The sequence below is a fragment of the Cryptomeria japonica genome, chromosome 1 (assembly GCF_030272615.1).
Source record: "Cryptomeria japonica chromosome 1, Sugi_1.0, whole genome shotgun sequence".
In the NCBI taxonomy this organism is placed as follows: Eukaryota; Viridiplantae; Streptophyta; class Pinopsida; order Cupressales; family Cupressaceae; genus Cryptomeria; species Cryptomeria japonica.
Window position 1 is genome coordinate 15,451,123 of NC_081405.1, and position 21,647 is coordinate 15,472,769.

At 38.8% G+C, this 21,647-nt stretch overlaps 1 protein-coding gene across 1 annotated transcript in view; it reads left to right on the forward strand.

The window, feature by feature from the left end:
- The window catches only part of LOC131028195 (proteinaceous RNase P 1, chloroplastic/mitochondrial), a 73,993-nt gene extending 55,214 nt beyond the window's left edge, over positions 1–18,779 (forward strand). The window contains exons 4-6 of the mRNA XM_057958436.2: positions 7,371–7,491; positions 17,653–17,721; positions 17,828–18,779. Coding sequence (XP_057814419.2) covers positions 7,371–7,491; positions 17,653–17,721; positions 17,828–18,196 — 559 coding nt within the window. The 3' untranslated portion in view covers positions 18,197–18,779. The remainder of the gene's footprint in view (positions 1–7,370; positions 7,492–17,652; positions 17,722–17,827) is intronic.
- Positions 18,780–21,647: the final 2,868 nt, after the last annotated feature.

Below are 21,647 nucleotides of genomic sequence, written 5' to 3' on the forward strand. Positions count from 1 at the left end.
GTGAGTAGATTTCCTCAGTGGAATCTGTAGGAGACAACAACATGGTGACCAATGCAGAGTTGGCAAAGAAAGTGGATGATCAGGAGGAAGAAAATAGATTCCTAAAGGAGAAGTTGATTGAATTGGAAAGTAAGCTTGGTGAGATTGAAACCAAGACAGATGAAGTGTTGGTAAAGGTTGAAGGAGTAGAAGGGAAGGGTAAAGAAGTGTCAGAGATAGTCAAAGTACCTGAACCTGATCCTATCTTAGAACAAGAACCTTTCTTAAAGGCATTGAAAGCCTTAAGTGGTAAATCACTAGAAGGATTGCCATTGTTTACCGGTAAGATGGACGCAAAAGTGGTTAACCATTTTGAATGTGAAGGCATAACTGAAGCCCAAAGAGTCAAAGTGGCCAAGTCTAGGATGAGAGGAGCTGCTCTCACATGGTGGAAATTTGTGCAAGATGAGAGAAAGAAAATTGGTAAAGCACCCATCTCTTCTTGGAAAGGGATGTTAGTCAAAATCAAAGAAGTCTATCTCCCTGATGACTATGAAGTGCAGATTCATAGGAAGAGACAAAACCTAAGACAAAAAGAGCTTGATGTAAGTGGCTATACGGAGGAGTTTCACAAACTTAGCCTTAGATCTCATGCGGTGGAAGAAGAGAGTCTTAAAGTTGCTAGGTACCTAAATGGACTACGGTGGAACATCCAAGAGGAACTTAGTCTAATGAGCCCAAAGACAGTTCATCAAAGCTATCAACTTGCCCTTAAGGTGGAAGAAAAACTGAAAAGAAAACATGATTCAAGTAGTAATAGAGGCAGGTGAAGAGGAAAAGAAAATAGAGGCCATAGGGGAGGCTTTGGAGGAAGAAGTTCAGAGCAAAGAACACATGGGGAGTCTAAACTCACCGAGCAGCAAGAAAGTGGCACTGGTAAAGGAGGATTCAATAGAGGAAGGGGGTCAAATAGTGGTTTTAGAGGAAGATCTAGTGGACAAGGTAGAGGTTCCTCATATTTTGCCTCAATGAAGTGTTACCATTGCAACCAACTTGGTCATCTAGCATATAGGTGTCCAGAGAAGGGATCATCATCACAAGGTAGTGAAAGGAGAGTGAACTATCTTCAAGAAGAGACTTCAAGCAGCAAGATTTCAGAGGTTGCCTTAGAATCAGAGGTAGGTGACAACTTGATGATAAGGAAAACTTTGATAAAAGAACCTGTCAGAGAAGAGCCTAGTCAAAGGAGGTCATTATTTAGGATCAAATGCAAGATAATGGACAAAATTTGCAAAGTGATCATTGATTCAGGGTCAACAGACAACATTGCGTCAGAAGAGGCAATGAGTAAGCTTAAATTGCAAAGGATACCTCACAACAACCCATATAGAGTCACTTGGTTGAACAAAGGCCAACATGTCCTAGTCAATGAGCAAGCATGGGTGGATTTTACCATTGGGAGGTATAAGGACAAAGTGTTATGTGATATCCTACCCATGGATGCATGCCATCTTCTATTAGGAAGACCATGGCAATTTGATAGACAAGCTATTCATGATGGAGCCAAGAATGCATACTCATTCAAGAAAGATGGAGTCACATTCAAGATCCAATCTATCCTAGAGGAAGGTGAGAAGAGGGCAGCAGGTCCTAATGTTCTTTTGGTGAGTGAAAAATAGTTCTTGAAGACACTTGAGGAAGGTGAAGGTATAGGGTTTGCATTAGTAATGAAGCTTAAAGAGGAAGACAAGAAAGAGCAGCCAGATTTGCCAATAGAGGTTCAAGACCTATTGAAGAAGTTCAAGGGAATAGTGAGTGATGGACAGCCAGCCACCTTACCTCCTAAAAGAACCATAAGCTATCAAATAGACTTTATTCCCGGAGCATCCTTGCTTAACAAGGCAACTTACAAGGTGACTCCCCAACAAAATGTTGAGATTGCCAAGCAAATCCAAGAGCTTTTAGACCAAGGCCTAATTAGGAAAAGCATTAGCCCTTGTGCTGTACCTACCGTTTTAGCCCCAAAGAAAGGTGGTACTTGGAGATTGTGCACCGACTCTAGAGCTATAAATAGGATCACCATCAGATATAGGTTTCCAATTCCTAGAATAGAAGACCTAATGGATTGTTTAGGGGAAGCCAAATACTTTGCCAAGATTGACCTTAAAAGTGGATACCACCAAATTAGGATTAAGGAGGGTGATGAATGGAAGACCGCATTCAAGACAACAGAGGGTCTTTATGAATGGCTTGTAATGCCATTTGGCTTATCCAATGCTCCAAGCACCTTCATGAGACTCATGAATGAGGTGATGAAGGACTTCATAGGTAAATTTGTGGTGGTATACTTGGATGATATTCTCATTTTCAGTAAGGATAGGGCAGATCATATTAATCATTTGCAAAATGTGTTACAAAGATTGTATGAAGAGAAGCTAACCATGAACTTGGACAAGTGTGAATTTGTTAAGCAGGAGTTGGTTTACCTTGGGTTTGTGTTGTCTCAAGGAAACCTCAAGATGGATCCTAGCAAGGTTGAAGCCATAGTAAATTGGCCTACTCCTAAGTCAGCAACAGAGGTGAGAAGCTTCCATGGACTAGCTCAGTACTACAGGAAGTTCATTAGGCAATTCAGTGCTATATGTGCACCAATGTTGGACACCATTAGAGGTGAAATGAAGGCAAAGTTTCAGTGGAATGAACAAGTAAATAGAGGTTTTGAAACCTTGAAGGAGAAGATAGCTACTCAACCGGTGTTAGTGTTGCCTAGTTTTGAGAAGCTCTTCACAGTGGAATGTGATGCAAGCAATGTTGCAGTAGGTGTTGTCCTAAGCCAAGAAGAAAGACCAGTAGCTTTCCATAGTGAGAAGCTAAGTGATGCAAAGAGGAAATACACCTCTTATGACTTGGAATTATATGCTTTAGTGCAGGCTTTGAGGAAGTGGAGACCCTATTTCCTTCCTAAGGAATTTGTAGTCTATACAGACAACCAAGCTTTGAGCTTTCTAAACTCACAAGACAAACTCAGTCACAAACACATGAAGTGGGTGGAGTATATGCAAACCTACACATTCACAATCAAGCACAAAAAAGGACAGTTAAACCGGGTTGCTGATGCATTGAGCATAAGACTTTTGACAGTCCAAGAAATTCAGTTAAGGAGCATAGGCATTGACAGATTTAGAGACCTATACCCGGAGGATGAAGACTTCTCAAATGCCTACAAGGTGTGCAAATAATACCAAAATCATTTTCATAGTGAGTATTCAGATTTTACTTTGCAAGATGGACTATTGTTTAGAGGTGGACAACTTTGTGTGCCTAGAGGGTCAATGAGAGAAAATCTCATACAAGAGAAGCATAATGGCAGCCTTAGTGGTCATTTTGGAGTCAATAAGACTCAAGAGTTGGTTCAGAGGTATTACTATTGGCCTAGGATGAATCAAGATGTGAAAAAGTATGTGGAGACTTGTATTGTTTGTCAAAAGGTCAAGGGCACTTCTTCAAATGCTGGTTTATACCAACCTCTTCCCATACCAAATAGACCTTAGGAGTGCATTAGTATGGACTTTGTAGTAGGTTACCAAGGACAAAGCAGGGATTTGACAACATTTATGTCATTGTGGACAGATTTAGTAAAATGGCCCACTTTGTACCTTGCAAGACTACTCATGATGCATGCCAAATAGTTCATTTGTTCTTCAAGGAAGTAATAAGGATACATGGTTTACCCATGAGCATTGTTTCAGATAGAGACTCAAAGTTCATGAGTCATTTTTGGAAAACACTTTGGCAAAAGCTTGGCACCAACCTATCTTTTGGATCAGCCTACCATCCACAAACAGATGGGCAGACCGAAGTGGTGAATAGGAGCTTAGGGAACTTATTGAGGTGCCTTACCAAAGAGTATGGTTAGACATGGGATCAAGTGCTACCACAAGCTGAATATGCTTACAATGACACAATGAATAGGACCACTGACAAGAGCCCTTTTGAAGTGGTCTATGGTGTTCACCCAAGGGGTATATTGGAGTTAAGAGACTTAGGGTATGCAGCAACAAGAAGTGGATATGCAGAAGACTTTGCTCAGTCAATGAAGGAGGTACATGAATCAGTCAAGCAAGCATTGATGGGGAACACAAGTAAGATCAAGCAAAAAGTTGATGAGAGAAGGAAGAACCTACAATTCCAAGTAGGAGATCTTGTCATGGTGCATCTAAACAAAACAAGGCTACAACAAGGAGTACCTAACAAGTTGCAAATGAGAAGGTTGGGTCCATGTGCCATTCTAGCCAAGTATGGTGAAAATGCGTACAAGGTGGACCTACCTAGTGACATAGGATTGTCACCGGTTTTCAACATAGCAGACTTAGTTGCTTACAAAGGACCAATCCAAGGTTCAGATTGCAGTCACTCAAAGGTATCAGATGATGCAAACAACCTTCAACTACCAGCAAAACCAAATCCAAAGGCTAAAAAGGTATTGAGTTCAAGGATTGCTAATAAGACAAGGCATCAAATCTATTGGGAGCACCTAATCAAATGGCAGGATATGGATGATGCTGAAGCTACATGGGTGCTTGAGACAGAGTTTAAGAAGTTAGGCATTGATCAAAATCTGATTCCCAAGGAGGTGACTTAGTTTTCTTTTGTTTGGGAGAATGGTGCAGGAGCACCTAGGACTTAGGCTCATAATCCTTATCCAATTTTGGCTTGTACTGACCTTAGCCAAGTCAGGTTCCTAATAATGACTCCAGGAGGGTCCAAGTTGAGTGTGTGATGTTTGTTTTGAGTCAAGTGTAGGCCTAGTTGAGTTGGTTTTCTTCCTAGGTTTGCATTTTGTGCATAGGTAGTAGTTTGAGTAGGAAATTGACCTTCTTGATGGTCAAAAGTGGCATAACTTGGTATGAGCATTAGGGAGGTTTAGTATGGTCTTAGGAATGCTTAAAAAGTCATGAGTAATGACTTAAAATAGGTTTTATAGGTTGGCAAAGCAAAAAGCAAAAAGTTATAAAAGTTGTCATGACAACTTTTGTCCTAAAAGTGCTTAGCGATGGAGTTAGGAATGCATGTTATTGAATCCATTGATCCAGTTATGGATTGAGTTTCTTTGGTGTGTTTCAGAGTCATTTGTTTCATTTCAAGCTTTGTAGTTAGTGTGTGTTGGTGTTTTCATAGTTTTGTTTTCAATCAGCCAATTTTGGCTTGTAAATAGCAATTTTATGTAAAATGGTTTCCCATAGAATCCCTCCGTGCTACCATCACGACCTGTTGGGACATGGAAGACAACCATTTGTACAGTGTACATATGCAGGGAGAAGTTTAGGAAGTGGTGTTTGATATGGCTACCACCTTGTTCTAGGCGAGTCCAGGAGCAATCCGGCTAGAGAAGACAAGGTGAAATTTGAGTGCTTAGTGCAGAGGTGAACACAAAACCACAACCAAATCATTTGGAGGGGTCCATGAAGTCCATACAGAGTTGCCATAGCAAGGAGAAGCCTTGACAAGACCTTTTGATGCCTATTTCACAAACTTGACCAGTCATTGCCGGTTAAGAGACCTAGAAACCCTTCAAAACCCTCATTTTTGGGTTAGGGCATTGTACGGTGAGTTGGGAAACCAAAACCACCAAAATCACTTGGGGATAGGTGAATGATTGAAGAAAATCAAACCTTGTTGCAAGGTCTTTTGGACCGTTTCCTTCTAAACCCTTGAAAATCGGATTTTGGAGACCCAATAGGGGCTCATTCCTTGTAGCCCTTTTCTAGGCAAAATGGTGAAATCGGTAGGAAGAATAATGGATGCAAACCTCAAATGGACCCAAATGGAATTCATTTCATGTTAAAAGCCACCTCCACACCTCTGCAACAACTCACAACAGCAGGAGGTGAAATTGACAAGTTGAAGACAAGACAACAAGAATGAGCATATGGGAAACATGTACCGAGTTCGTGCTGAGCAGGCTGAGGGATATATTGATCACCTGTTAAAACCATTGCAACATGCCCCTAAATCCCATGTCCCCCCATTGGCATTGGCACAAAGGACTGCAACAGAGTTTGAAGTAGTACGTGATACTGCCAAAGCTGTCAAGGAATGGATTCGAGACATTAAGGAAAAGGGAGAACGGATCATTGAAGATGTAAAGAAATGGCCCACCACCGAGAGACCATTCTGGTCAAATTGTTCGAGGTAAAGAGGGAATGTCTCAGGGTTCATGAGGTGGTTGGTACAATTCTCCCCCTCATGAGGGCTCTTTTTTGGACTCACACGCAGATTCCCACATTGTCCACCATCTTGGATCCTTATGACATCAACATTTTTAAAGAATGGTACTGGACTGCCAACATGAAGAATGCCAACATCCTTATGTCACATGTACCTTAATAGTAAAAGCTTTCGCCCATGACTCCGTTTGTGTGAAGCCCATTGAGAGCTTTAAAATTAAAAGAAAAACCCATGATACTAATGAAAAAGGCAGTAACAAGTAAAGCATGCATTGTTCTTAATAACATGAAACCAGGAATTATTACATTTTATGAGAAATGCAGTTGGTAATACTTGAAGACTTAAAATAAAAGGCAATTCTCCAAAACTAAAAAAATGAAAGAGTGGGATACGGATTTAAAACAGCTGCAACACAAATGATAATAACACCACCTTCAAAACATTGTCATTTTTACACACGTTCATTGGCCATCATTGGACAGAAAAGTAAATAGAAGGAGATGCTTCAGGAAAGATGGCCTTCTTACCACATACTTCTCAGCTTCTTTACTGCAATGGCACCATTTGTATAAGTTCACTTTTATTAATAAAGAAATTGTTTTCTTATCGTTTTTGTATCAGCAAGGTGTGGGAGGGTTTTATTTTACTTTTCCTTTCTGTGAAATCTGATGATTTTTTTTGAAAAAAGAGTACAAAGAAAGGGGGGGAAAAAAGGCAAAAAATAATGAGAAAGGCCACACGGCTTGCAGTTGGTCTGGGCTAAGCATGGCAGAGCCACATGGGTTTGCCTGAGCATGCTGTAGAGTGTAGCCAGATGAACCTGGCTGGACTATGCAGAGCCCTGTCGACATCGATGGTAGACTAGGCTGGACTATGCAGAGACCCAGATTTCATTTGGGAGCTGATCTGTGTACACTGTAAACTGGTGACTTAGTTTAAAAGTTTTAATATTCATCTATGTTTCTGTTCATAAGGAAAATATGATTTTATGCAGCATATTGATGTAACTCATTTATAATAGTACAAGTTCTTCCTCATAAAGGGAAAAAGCACACTGTTTTATGAATCTGAGAATAATGCATGGCATCTCCCCCTCTAGTTTCTTGGTTCTGCATATTTCACAGTTTTAACCAAGTGGTAAGTCTGAATTATTTCAATTCCAGGTATTGGCTGTATGCAGCTGTAAGATTCAAGAGCCTTATTGTGACAAATGATGAAATGAGAGATCACTTATTTGAATTGCTAGGGAGTAGCTTTTTCCCAATATGGAAGGAAAGACATCAGGTATTTCACTGGTCATGTTCACTATTTCTGAAGAAATTCACAATGTTTTGTTTACTCATCTATCCTGCTTGTTTAATCATCTGTAACTTATTTGGTTTCATGTATTTTTTGTCATTGAGGCCTAATATTCTCTTGATTATAAACTATTTCAATTTATAGTAAATTATAAGTTCCAGTATTGTGGAACTGGAGTATATAAATTGTGGAATTCTGATTATTGTATTTCTTCCATGACACATGGGAAGACACTAACCTACACATTTCATGATGCATGAAATGGCTCTGATCAAACTCGCTGGCTATTCAATTATACAAATCATAGTTTTAGGACTTTGACTGGGCTAGGAATCAGTAGGTCAAAATTTTGACTCAGACTTGGCAGCCCAAAATTTTGACTTGGACTCGACAAACACTCAGCAAAAAAAACCTCATAATTACATGAAATAAAAAAAGAAATTAATGCATTTACAAAACATAAAAGTCTAATTTCCCTATCAATTTGTCATAATTCAAACATTATACATGTTATATGATCCTCAAACTCTTCAAAATTTGAAATTTCATAGTTTCAAAGTCAAACAACTCGTGTTAAAACCCACAACTCATGTCAGTTAAAGCCAAAAGGAACTAGCTATTCAAATGTTATGCTAATAAGAGCTACGTGAACTTCAGACATTGCAGTTTGGATGATTGAGTACATTGTTGGGTTTACAAAGGGACAGATGTACAACTGGGCAGAAGAACTCTTGGTAAGAATATAGGAGTTCCTATTCTTGAAGCAATAAAGGTTTCTATAAGACACATCATGCAATTGCACTGTTTTCGAATGCAATTTATGCACAGACACCGTCATTGGCAAGTAGCAAATTTCAACCTGATATAGAATATGATCCTACTTGGCCCTCTATTTTCAGATAGAAGTCCTTGGGTTTACAGATAATGGAAGTTAAAGGATAGGAAGCCAGGACCAACAATACCACTACAAGAAAGAGAAAAGGTGCACAAACTGAATTATTTTTTGAAGGACCCATAGAAGAAGGCGACAATGAAGGGGATGAGGAGGTGGAAATCATAGAAGTAAATATACCTTCTGTTACTACACATGGAGAACCTACTTCTATTATCACATTGGTAGAACTATCCAAAGAGACCTCAGAGAATATAGACGAGTGGTTGAGCATATTGGGGGCTCTTATTGATGTCACAAAGTAAACTTTCTTGAGTCCCACACATGAAACAGAGCAACAATTAGAACAAAATACTCTTGTCACTCCCTAGTCTTCAGCTAGAAGGAAGTCCTCTGGGCCAATAGAGCCACATAGCTCAACATAGAGTGAGAAAGAAGAAATTTCCTTTCAACTCTTGAAGCCAAATCCTGTTGGTCCGTTATGTACTATTTAGTAGTATTTTTAATATTTAGAACCAATAGCACATATTACGTGTGAGGTAGCTAATATTGCAGTGAGACAAGACTCATTCTCTCTTGGTCTTACAAGAAGCCAGGGATATTCAACAATTTGTGGGAGGAGACTGTCCTAACGAGTTCATCCAAATCCATATTCAACAATTTGTGGAAGGAGACTCTCCTAACGAGTTCATCCAAATCCATATTTCTCATGGGTAGTCATTACTGAACTACCAAAGACACAACACAAATGGGTTCTATTGTGATTTTCACCATCCTTTGGAGGATCAACTTGGAAGGTTGTAGAAGTTCTATACTCATTGAATATTGGTTCAGATACCTGTTATCACAAAAGCTCGCACCCTTGCTGAGCTATCAACTCAACAACCTTGTGAAACATGGAAACAACCCCGAAGTGTGGGACCTTGCGCAAGGGGGTTGAATCTCCGGAGAAGGCCGGTGATGCAGAGAGTCTTGGAGCTTGATTCAATTCACCTTCTTGATTGACTTGTCTTACTCAACCCTTCAACTACTCAAGCCCATCCAATGGCACTTAGTAGGGGTTTTACTTTTGAGACGTCCAAGGCCTGAACCACTTTGGCTTGCCTCCAAGGTATAGCCACTGGTCATAGACAATCAACTCCTCCTATTGAGGTTGCCACCTCAATCTCCACACACCACTCCTAAGGCTCCAACAACTCCTGCAAGGATCACAACACTCCAACCTCATTCAATGGGCTCAAAATACATCTACATAGTGTCTTTGAAGTCTTTTGAGGCTTTTAGCATCTTCAAACCCATCGCCATGGTTTTCTAGCCTTTCTTTGTCTCTACCGGGCTCAAATAGGCCTAATTCAATTAGCCCTCCCTTGGCAGTTTTAAGGACTTAGTTTGAAAACTTCCCAAACAAGGCCACAAATAAATTATAGTTTTGGATACCCTTTTCAGGGTTACAAACAATATTTCAAATCTGCATCTGGGTTCTCCGTACAAATATGGGAACCAAATTTGTCCTAATTTCAAGGGTTTTGGTCTACCCGGGTGACTTGGAAAGTTGTGCTTCAAAACCTTCACCAGTCAAACTATCTGCTGAAAACAATTTAGGATTCTTGAAGGGCATTCACAAGGCTTCCCAACCATGCCTCAGTTGTGGCTCCACCAATCCATATGTGCTCAAAAGTTGCAAATTTGTTGCTGTCCTAACTCACCAACTCCTAGCGGTGAGCCTAGGGCTTCATTGTATCTCCTCCACAAAGGCCTGCAAAACAACAAAACCTATTCTAAATCTATGTACAGACCCTAACCTAGCATTCCACTTGATTTCAATAGGTGCCATCAATAGATGCTTAGGTTAGAGCCATTTTGCTCTTAAACCCTACTTGCAAGGGTTTTACACCTAGTTACAAAGAATGGATGATATCTCTGCAACTAAAGACAATCGGTCTTGCTAATCAAACTTATTGGAAAGTAAATTCAATGAACACTCATGCCCTGCAATGAGGTTTCTCTGACAAGTCCGTACTGGACCGTACCAAAGCAACAATCAATGAAGAAAACTGTCAAAACGGTGAACAAAACAAGATTTCTTGAAAACAAAAAACTTGTTCTTGCATACCAGATTCTCCAACCCGTACAATGAAGGTGTTTTTGGCTTAAATGCCCATGTTTCAGTTGGTTGAACCAACTTTCAACGCCATCAACCAAAAAAATGCAAAATGTTGCTCAGCAACTTTTACATCTTTTTGACTCCTTGGTTGCAACTTTTCATTCTAGTGCATTTCAAGGCTCCTGAAGGCCCTCAAGCATCCTAGAAGACCTAAACACAATACAATCGACCCCTATTACATGTTGACAATGATCTAGAGTACTACTCCTGTGATCAACCTTAGCATTACAACTTCCTAGGCCTAAGCACAAATGGCACAATCAGAAACTTGGACAACTCAACCATGGCTCTACTGAGTCCCACATGGTTGGTCCATTATTACATCATAAAAGACAACACAAAAACTTAAGAAAAACCAAAATTTGCTTGCTTGGAGTGTTAGGTGCCCTGCACCAGCCGACTTCCTTCTCAATCCAGGTGCAGGTGTTGAACCAACTCAACATTTCAAAACTTACTCCTAAGCCTATTCTAACAACTTGCAGAGGTAAAGGGAAGAGAGAAATGATTAAAATAAAAGGAGGTGATGCACCAAGAAGAGATTGTTTCTCTACCTACTCGAAATGACACAAAAAAATCAACTGAAACACCCAGAAGATTCACAAACTTCAGTTGTATGAGTGGCCCCAATGCATATATGAAGGTTAGAATTCACGGAATACCAAGAGGGGAGAAGGTTTCCCACAAGTCACACTCAGAAATAAATTTAACACAGCATATATGAGAGAAGAACCACAAAACATACACCTATGATGAAGGTAAGGAAACATACACAACATACATAAGTTGAAAGAAGGCAAGAATGGTGACTTCAATTAATTTTAAGGCCAATGGCCAAACTTACAGCTGCATAAATGCAAGATAAATACAAGAGAAGTGGGAGAGCATAGAATAGCTCAAGCCAGCAGGGAGAGAACCCTTTACAATGAGGCTTAACAACCTTTATATAGAAAACTAGTCGCAGAGGAGAGACCATTGGTCAAGGAAGAGAAGCCTTGACCCTTGTGTGTGCAGGGAAATGTCAGTGAGGGAATACAGGGAAGTGCATGCACTTGACATTGTGTACATGCAAGCTGCAGGCATGACATAATTCACTACAAATAAGCATGGCCCTGTACCTCTCTTGATGGAAATCCTGCCAAAATCATTAAATGCACTCCTGTAGCTCCACAAAAGAAGGTGCATAAGTCACAAAAGTTGTCAAAGCATTTAATGCTTTGAGTGTCGATCACACCATCCGGAAGTGTCGCCAGTCGGAAAGAAGTCCAAGGACTTCAGAAACTCGGGTTCCTGAAGTGGGGAAGACAAGGAAAGAACTTCAAAACCTCGGGGTTCCGGAGTTCCGAAGAACTGAAAAAAGGGGCCAAGGAAGGAACCTCGGAACCTTAGGGTTCCAAAGTTTCGGGAAGGAAGAAGGGAAGCAAAGGAAGAGAACTTTGGAACCTCGGGGTTTCGGAGAAAGGAAGGAAGAAAGGCTAGGAGGGAACTTCCGAAGTTCCGGAGAAGGCAAGGGAAAGGAACTTCGGAACCTCGGGGTTTCGGAGTTCCGGGGAACTTAAAAGGAGGCAAGGAAAAGGCGGGACTTAGCAAAGGAACTTCGGAACCTCGGGGTTTCGAGAAAGGGAAGAAGAAGAGAAAGGAACTTTGAAACCTCGGGGTTCTGGAGTTCCGAGGAACTGAGAGGAGGGGAAAGAAAGGGAGGAACTTCGGAAACTCGGGTTTCCAAAGTTCCGGGAAAAGAAAGGAGAGGCAGCAAAGGGAAGGAACCTCGGGGCTCCGGAGTTCCGAGAAAGAAGAAAATGAAGAGGGAACTTCGGAACCTCGGGGTTCCGAAGCTCTGGAGAAGGAAAACGAGAGAAGGCAAAGAGAAGGAACTTCGGAACCTTGGGGTTCCGGAATTCTGGGGAAGGAAGAAAAGGCTTAAGGGAGGAACTTCCTCCGGGCAAGGCAACACCTCACACTTCATGATCCTTTTGCTTTATCCTTGATCAACAAAGGGCAACACTGGTCCATGGATTGTATCTCTAATCGGTTCTTACTGATGGACCAAGGGTGTCATAAAATGACAACAGTACCTCTACCTCATGTTGTAGATCGAGATGGAAGCCCAATGTACAATTTGCTGAAATTGACAAATTTGTGAGGATTTTAAAACAATTAAATGAGGACTTAGAAGAACAAAGGCTTAGATTTCAAGCCTAGTTAGCTCAATAGGCTCAACTGAAAGAGTTGGAACAATGTAAGCGTGTGGAGAAACTGAGAGATATCAGAACTCCGAATGGCCAATAAAAAGGCTAAGGCTTAGTTAATGGAGCTTGTGTAGATGGTCAAAACATCCAGAGAATGAGAACTTTTGGCTGCACTTTACTTGGCACAGTTTACACTACCTCCAAGGAAGTCTCTTAAATCTGCCCCTTAGTACTAATTGTTTATTCATTGTTTGTCGTTTGGAAGATGACTTTTCTTTTGAGGGGGCTGATTTAGATAGCATAAAATACATATTAGTTATGTTATACTTCTGGTTAGTTGGTGGGCATGGTTATGCTTCGTCAGCTGATTGAATTGGTGTAATGTCCCTGCTTTGAAATAGAATTTAATAATAAATAACAATAATAAAATTTAAATATTAAAAATTAAATTAAAATAGAAAAGAATATAATTAAATATAATCAATTAAAATTTAATTAAGTTAATGAATGGTCAAAAGACATAGAATGAAAAGTTGCGACTCCCTCAAACATGCGATATAAAAGGGAGAAGAGAACCTCATTTGAGAGGGGATAATTTGGAAATCAAAAGTGCACATCTGATTTAAATAAGAAGTGCAGATCTGATTATGAAAGGTTGTCTCCCTTTTAACGGGCAGAAACAATGAAGAGTTGCACTCTTTCAAAAGGTGCTAATGGTGAAAGGGTGTGTCTCTTGCCAAAGGGCATGCATGATGAAGAGGTGTGACCTCTCCCTCACATTGAGAGATATAAAGGAAAGGAATTAAAGCATCCAGTAACATCACCATGGATTGGATCAGATCAGAACTGTTATTAAGTTACAGGCAGTAGCATCTTTGTTCTCAGTGGTATGCATGGGGATGTGTTTAATATGTATGCTTAATATATGAAGCCTGATAATGTTCTTATGCAGAATTTAATAGTAATATTAATGTAGACTGCAATCTCTCTCTCTCTCTCTCTCTCTCTCTCTCTCTATATATATATATATATATATATATATACTATGAGTATATATATATGAGAAGTTAGCATACTCGTAGTCTAGTCCTTAGTCTTCTGCTAGTGCCTATGTAAGGAGGGAAAGGTGGTCTAAATCCTCACAAGTCAGGCAATTCCAATTTCCAATGCCTTGAGGGAGAGTCCTGAGATGGGTGCAAACATGCATTCCCAATGCCTTGAGGGAGCCTGCTTGTAGATGGTCTCTAAGCACCCTAGCACAATAATTTTCCCTCCTCAGTTTGGATTAGAAAAGTAACAGGGATAAGACCTTGATATATAGGGTTTTGGAATTGTATTATTAATAAGTAAATGCCTACTAATCTAAACATTTAAATTGAGATGTTATAATATTTAATGATGCATTCAATAATATAGATTAATTGTTGATAAACAGTTTGCCTCCAAGTAGGGGACATTACAATTAGTTTGGGTGGTTGTCAATGTTTGGAATTCCTTGGCAACTGTTGGGCAAGTTTATATAGTTATTTTGTAGGTCAGGAAAAGGGACTGTATTAGAACTACTCCCTTATTTTAGTTTTGTGTGAGAGCATTGAATAAATAAAGAAAGCAACGGTTATATTACATGAAAACTCTTTTGATTTACATTTCTGTTCTCATATGAATCATTTATGTTTATGAACTCAGTTTACTGTGCTTTAAATAGTTGTATGGTTGTTTAGCAAGTAAACACTTGACAGCTAGTGTTTCCAGTGTCTATTGTTGCTCTATTTATAGTTAGACCTTGCGCTCTATGGATTGTCAGTGCCCAAGCCATTTTTAGTGGGATTTGTTGGCCAGTTGGAACCAAATTTTTCCTTTTTTGTTCCATTAATGTGCAATGTAATGTTGAAAGTTAACAACACATGGTTTTCCTATTGACATATGAATGCATTTTTTTAGTTGCAATTTTAACAGCAAGTGGCAGAAATTATGCACTAATATCACAATTAACAACGGTCTCACTTACAAACTTGTGACATGCAGTAGAAGCTGGCATTTTTGGGTGAATATTTCCAAATATGTATTTCAGAAGTCGGTGATAACTTTCAGACTGACACTCCACTTTCACTGCATACTTGGCAATGTATTTGAGCGCCTACCACTTAAAGCATGTATTTGAATGCCTATCATTGAAAGCATGAAGTTGGTGAGAACTTTCAAACCAATGCCTTGTTGGAAACACGGTTGTCGTTGCACCAAAATATTGACTTGTTAATGCCTGATACAACTGCGTGACACATAGAATCCATGGGGAGGTGGTTAAGCCATGTCACAAACCCGTCGCTTACTTTCCAAATATGTATTTCAGAAGTCGGTGATAACTTTCAGACTGACACTTCACTTTCACTGCATACTTGGCAATGTATTTGAGCGCCTACCACTTAAAGCATGTATTTGAATGCCTATCATTGAAAGCATGAAGTTGGTGAGAAGTTTCAAACCAATGCCTTGTTGGAAACACGGTTGCCGTTACACCAAAATATCGACTTGTTAATGCCTGATACAACTGCGTGACACATAGAATCAATGGGGAGGTGGTTAAGCCATGTCACAAACCTGTCGCTTGCGCTGCACAACACAAGGAGACGAAGGGCGCACACCTTGCAACAATCCCCCCCCTAGCGCAAGCGGGGGGTTTGAACCCGTGACCAAGCTCTGATACCACTTGTTGGAAACATGGTTGCCGTTGCACCAAATGATCAACCTGTTAATGCCCGATACAATTGTGTGACACAGAATACACGGGAGGCGGTTAAGCCATGTTGCATACCCATCGCTTGCGCTGCACAACACAAGGAGACCAAGGGTGCACACCTTGCAACATGTCTACCATTGAAAGCATAGTTACAAGGCTCGGACTCGCCTCAGACTTGGCTCATTGATTTTTGACTCGGACCCGGACTCGGCGCTCGGACTTGGCAAAAACTCGGCCAAGACTCGACAAATTGAAAAACCCAAGAAATTCAAAGATTTTTAACGATTTTAAACTTGTTTCATGCATTTTTTTAATAAATAAACCTCAAAGACACAATAATCTCATCAAATAGAAGCTACTTTAAACACATACACAAGTTTACATTCATCACATAAGTCTCTCAATATAATTATAAATTTTTTAAAAAGAGTTGTCGTTTGTTAAAGATAATGTATTGTCCGAATTGTCAGTATTTAAATCTTTGTTTGTGTCTTAGGAATTAGTGTTCTTGTTAGATAGTTTTTTTTACATTTAGTCTTTAATTTAAAGAGTAGATAAAATAATAATAAACAAATAAAATTAAAAATAAAGATAATCAGAAATAGATACATAATATAGAAAATTGTGTGGTTCATCATTAAAGATTATATGCATGAAAAAGAAGGGCGATATCTTTATTCATTGTAATGATACATAATCTGCTCATCCTTTTATATGAATGTTTAACTCTCCAAATATGAAGAAACAGCTTAAAAAAATAAAAAATAAAGAGATGAAAGAAAAAAATACATTGAACTTCACATTTTTAACATTTAGAATCATAATTTGCTAATTATTTAGCTTATTGTAGGGTTTTAAGTTTTTTTTTCGAAGACTTGTCATCCTTCTGAAAGTTTACTTGAAACATGGTATTTGATATTGCTGGTTGTATCTCTAATAGTGTTTGGACTGAGGTCCTATGATTGAAATTCAATATTAAAATCAAAACTTTCCCCAAAAAAACTTCGCCTGCCTTTAAGATATACAAAATTAAAGAGTCTATTCTTAGTCTTTCTCATGCTTTGAAGGATAAGAGCAAATCTACCATAGAGATAGGGGCCTTCTGTATCTTGTGAATCAATTCCCTCTGACATTTTAGACAGATCATACTTTCCAACAAGAAGACGAAACCCCCATAAAACTGTCACTCAGGCAGAGTCCTGGGCTCAGGACTCAGCGAGTCTGAGCAGACCCGGCTAGACCCGGCCAAGTCCGAGTCCAGGGTCCTCTAGACTCGGCAGAGGTGACCCGCCTCTGGACTCGCCGAGTCTGGGCCAGATTCTGGGCCAGACTCTGCGAGTCTTGTAACTCATTACTATAAAGTGCTGCACCTGGAGCTTACACATTCGAATCCTAAATGTAATTGACAGTCACGCCTTCAAAAAGACTGCAATCTAGGACCTTTAAATAGTAATTATTAAATTTGATAGGCATTACATGGAGTGTAATGAAAGATAGGAGGAGGGCGGAGAAGTGGTGGAAACGAGCAGGTGAATGCCCATTTATTAAAAAGGCAGAATAAATTCTTCATGCTTATTATGAACTGTAAGGAAGACAAGTTTTGTCAAAATTGCAGGAAAGTTGTAGAGTTGGCTGTTAAAGAGTTATTATTCTTGAAGTCCATTGCATCATTCTGCCTGGATCATGTGGACTCTGATGAGATCAAAAGGGCTAATGCAAGTTTTGGACTTCCTATCTGTGGGAAAGGTAGAAACATTCTCGGCGAGTTTGGGGATTTTTAATTTTGGGACAGTGGAGATTTTTTCCTGCTTCCTTGTATTAAGATACCGAGATCACTTGTATTAGCAGTCACTTCCTAGATCAGTTGTATTGGTAGTTACTTATTGTGGTAGCCTAACTGGGGGTTGCTTTTTGATTGGATTTTAATTTTTACAATGACAAGTTGCTTATTGTTCATTATTTTTTGTTTAATGGATTTCAAGAGAGATTTATAGTCGCTCCCTTTTCTATGATCGTAGCAAAAATGAGATAAAATTAAACGTAGATTTCCTGTTGTATCTGTGTGCGCTAATCTCTATGTAAACTCATGAAGCAGATGTTTTTGTGCATATTCATTTTGTTTTGCAAATTTTTGTTGTTTAATGATATGTTTAAATCTGAGTAACAGGTCAAGTTTTCTGGAACCAGTCGTAATCCGCAGTTTCACATGCCACCCCCTTTTTCAATTGTAATTCAGGTAATTGCTAATTTCTTCCCTAATTCTTAAAACAATTGAGAATTTCTTCATTAATTTTATTTGTTTCATATGGAAGATCCCAAATTAATCTTGAATGCAAATTAAGGAATCTGAGACTGGCTCCTGGCACATACCCATAATGGGTGGCGATGACATTGAGACTCCTAGGGACTGGCTCTGTATTACCAGGTGCAAGAGTAATGTATCACAGGAAAGGGTATCAGAGAGTAACACGCAACTAACAGACTTCAAGCATATCGGTGCCCAAGAAGCCAACAGAGATATATGTGGAGTTGAAGAGACGAAAATTTTAAGGTCTGCAAATGGAAACGACACAGCTCTGAATTCGTTTAATAAAAGCTTCAAGAGTAAGACCAGAAAAAAAGATACTAAGGAGCAACGCAGTTCTCCTTTAAGTCCCCGTAAATCTTTACACCCAAGGAAGATACGTAAAGAGCAGAACTTGCTGCATTGATTATTTTATGGCTACTTGATTTGCAAGGCTGATGATTTTGTTATTCCAGATATGCATTCGGCATTGTTATCTGCCTGTTATACGGGGGTGAAGATTCTTTGCAGTTAAAAGCAGACAGGTTATCCAATAATTTATGAAGAAAAGCTTTCAATCTCTGTCTGTCTTTGTTGGCGAGGAAATTTAGGGTAAAGATTCTCCATTACCAACTTACGAAGAAAAGCAAGATTTCAGGCAGATTACAGTCTTGAATGTTTTTTATCCATTTTTTTGATAAAAGCATTCCATCTTTTCTGTACGATTAATTTCTTTTTTCACCCATATGAATTTACTTCATTCAATTTCAATTCATTTTAACAGGTATGTGTTTAGTGAATAGTGCAAGCGAATGCTAGTTTGTTATATTCATTTTTCAGAATTAATAACCCCATCTCTTTGTGGGACATAAAATAATACCGAGAGATCGCATAATTGTCTTGCATGTTCATTAGTTGTCAAGAAAGACATGAAGCTAAATAATTCTGCACTCTTTCACTCTCATTAAAGATGTAACAGTTTCATATCACATAATTGTCTTGCATGTTTATTAGTTGTCAAGAAAGACATGAAGCTAAATAATGCTGCACTCTTTCACTCTCATTAAAGATGTAACAGTTTCATATACTTTTCATATACGAGTGACAATGATTCTATTTTATTTAGAGTAATAAAATAATAATTATAGAAAAACTGAAACATGCATGCATTTACCTGTGATTTACCGATATTTCTATGTTATTGTAGATGCCTCTCGGCATAATTATAAAAATTTGTAGAACATGGTATTTTACCTTTATAGAACATGCTAAAAGTCAAGTCATTTTTTAGAGTTAATAACCCGATCTCTTTGCTCGGTTGTTGCTTCTTGTTATTTCAAATTTGCAACATTTTTTATGTTGCAGAATATTGGTGTTTTTGTTGCGAAGGTTTTTTTCAAGAAAAATCGCAAGGTTATTTTCTATCAAAAATCATGTAGGGTTCTTTGCTAAAATCACAACAGATTTTGGAATTTCAAAACATGTCAGTTTTTGGAACAGGTTCGTGTTTTTTTGCACTATTTTTTACACAAAAATCGTGGATTTTCAATGCCTCTATAGGCTTACGCCACCTTTGTTTAAAGGTTTTTTGCTATATGGGTTTTAGTTGCAATTTTTCGTGGTTTTTCTCCTGTTCCGAATGGGTGAAGGGCCCATGTTTCCTTCCATGCGAGGGTTTCTTCTTTGTTTTTCAATATCATACAACATGAGGGTTTTTTCAACTTGCCATTTTTCTGTGTTGTCCTTGATTTTTGTCACGCGTCTAGGGTTTATGTTTTTTGATTCCTACTAGTGCCTTTTTGATTGATTTTTGACAAGGGGTTTTAATGTTCTAATCTATGCCTAGGGATTTGTACTCACTAATTGCCTAGGATTTGATTGATTTTTTACAGAAAAATCAATTTTTTTGTCAAATTTTTCAATAAAAATCGAAGATATTTTAAGATGTGTGCTAGAATTGACTTTAACCTCATTTTTCATGTTGGGATGACATCTTTGACCAACATCATGTTGGAAGGTAATCAAAGATTTAATGGTAAAATTGATTTGGGTAGTTCTACTCATCCCACAATAGCAAGTATAGACCAAACAAGTTTGATAAGTGTAATTTTAAATCAGTTATGATACTAAAATTATCTCTCACTGATGAGATGCTTCCAGAAATGCCAATTGGCAAGACTACTACAGAAATTTGGACACATCTGAAGAATCTACATGAGATGTCTAACAATGCTAGAGCATTCTTATGATGGACAATAAGATGTCTTTGTAGGATCATCTCATGAATATCAAAGACGTTCAGGGAGGGCATTGGTCACAAGATGGAAGAAGATGATATGGTTGTTATCATGCTAAAAAGCTTACCATGACCCTATGAGCACTTCGTCAAAACTCTCAACATTACTTCCACCAATGTTGATATGAAGTTTGATGACATGTGTGCAACAAGCTCTTGCAACAAGACGGGTAGAAGAAATAGTTTGAGTAGTAGTGAGACAACCATTATGGAACAAGCTTTTGCTGCCAACGACAAAGGCATAGGCAAGACCTCTCAACAGAAAGGACAAGGCAAAACTAAGGGGAGTTCCAAGAAGAATATCACATGTCATTATTGTGGTAAGCTTGGTCACATGAAAAAACACTACAAGAAGCGGTTGGCTAATTAGAAATCCAACCAAGAAGGGTCTCAACAAAAGGCCCATGTTGTTGAGCATACTAATAAGCAGAAGGAATCTGTCGTTTATGCATTTATGGTCGAAAGACCAATAGATCGTATCAAATCTTTTGCATCGTACATTAATTCTCGAGCTTCTTGGCATTTTACACATGAGAGATTGGTTCATGAAGCATAAGGCTTGCCCAGATTTAATGATCTTTGGTGGTGGTGAAGAGTATACAGTTGTCGACAAAGGCAATGTGGGAGAAATCTCATATTTCTCAATGTACACTATGTTCAAGGCATGTAGCTCAATTTGCTCTCTGAGTCAGATTATGCGACACTATCCAAAGTTGGATGTCGTCTTTAGTGCACATAAGTGTTAAATTGTTGATAAGGGAGTCCAAGAAGAAAATTCCAGTTGGGCTTAAAGATCATGGATTGTATAGGCTGGTTGACACTGGAGAGTCTCGAGAGCATGCAATGGTTGCAAAGAGTTCATCTATTAGTGCTATTTGGCATCAGTGGTATGGGCATCTCAAACAATCACCCCTCTCTTAGTCGGCTCAGTAGGATTTGGTGGAGTTCATAGTAGATTGGTTCTTTTTCTAGAAGGTCAACAAAATCACAAGCTCGCTCAAGCATACAATTTATTGAAATCCTAAAGGGAAACTTTAATGAAGATTGGGCACCTTAATGAACTTTTAAAAGGTTCAATTTAGTTGGTGAATGAATCTCTGCAAAAGGGGTGTTAATGCAATGGTGGTAAAATTCTGACTTCATGATGATGTGGTTTGCAATTTTTTTGAAGTGAATTAGACATAAGTTCAAATGCCAAGGATTTGGTTTAGATTGGCCTCAAACTTTTGAAAACATTTAATATTGATTTATGAATGGTGATGTGGAAAAGTTCAAGTGAATTGAATGCTTCACTTTTTTGAATGTGTTGGTTTAGTTGGGGGGGGAGGGGGGGGGGGATTCTTGCCAAGGCTTTTATATAGGATTTTCTAATTGAATTGATCATGCAAGAAAAAATAGTGAATCAATTTTTTAAATTTTCAATAGGTGCAATTTAGTGGGCATCAAGATTTCACAAAAATGCTTTAAAGTATGCATAAATGTTTAATTGAAATGGACACGTGGGAAACACTATCTAAACTGAAGCTTTAGTTTTAAAAAGGGAAGTTCAAATGGAGGTTAATTGTTAGCAAAAGGCTTACAA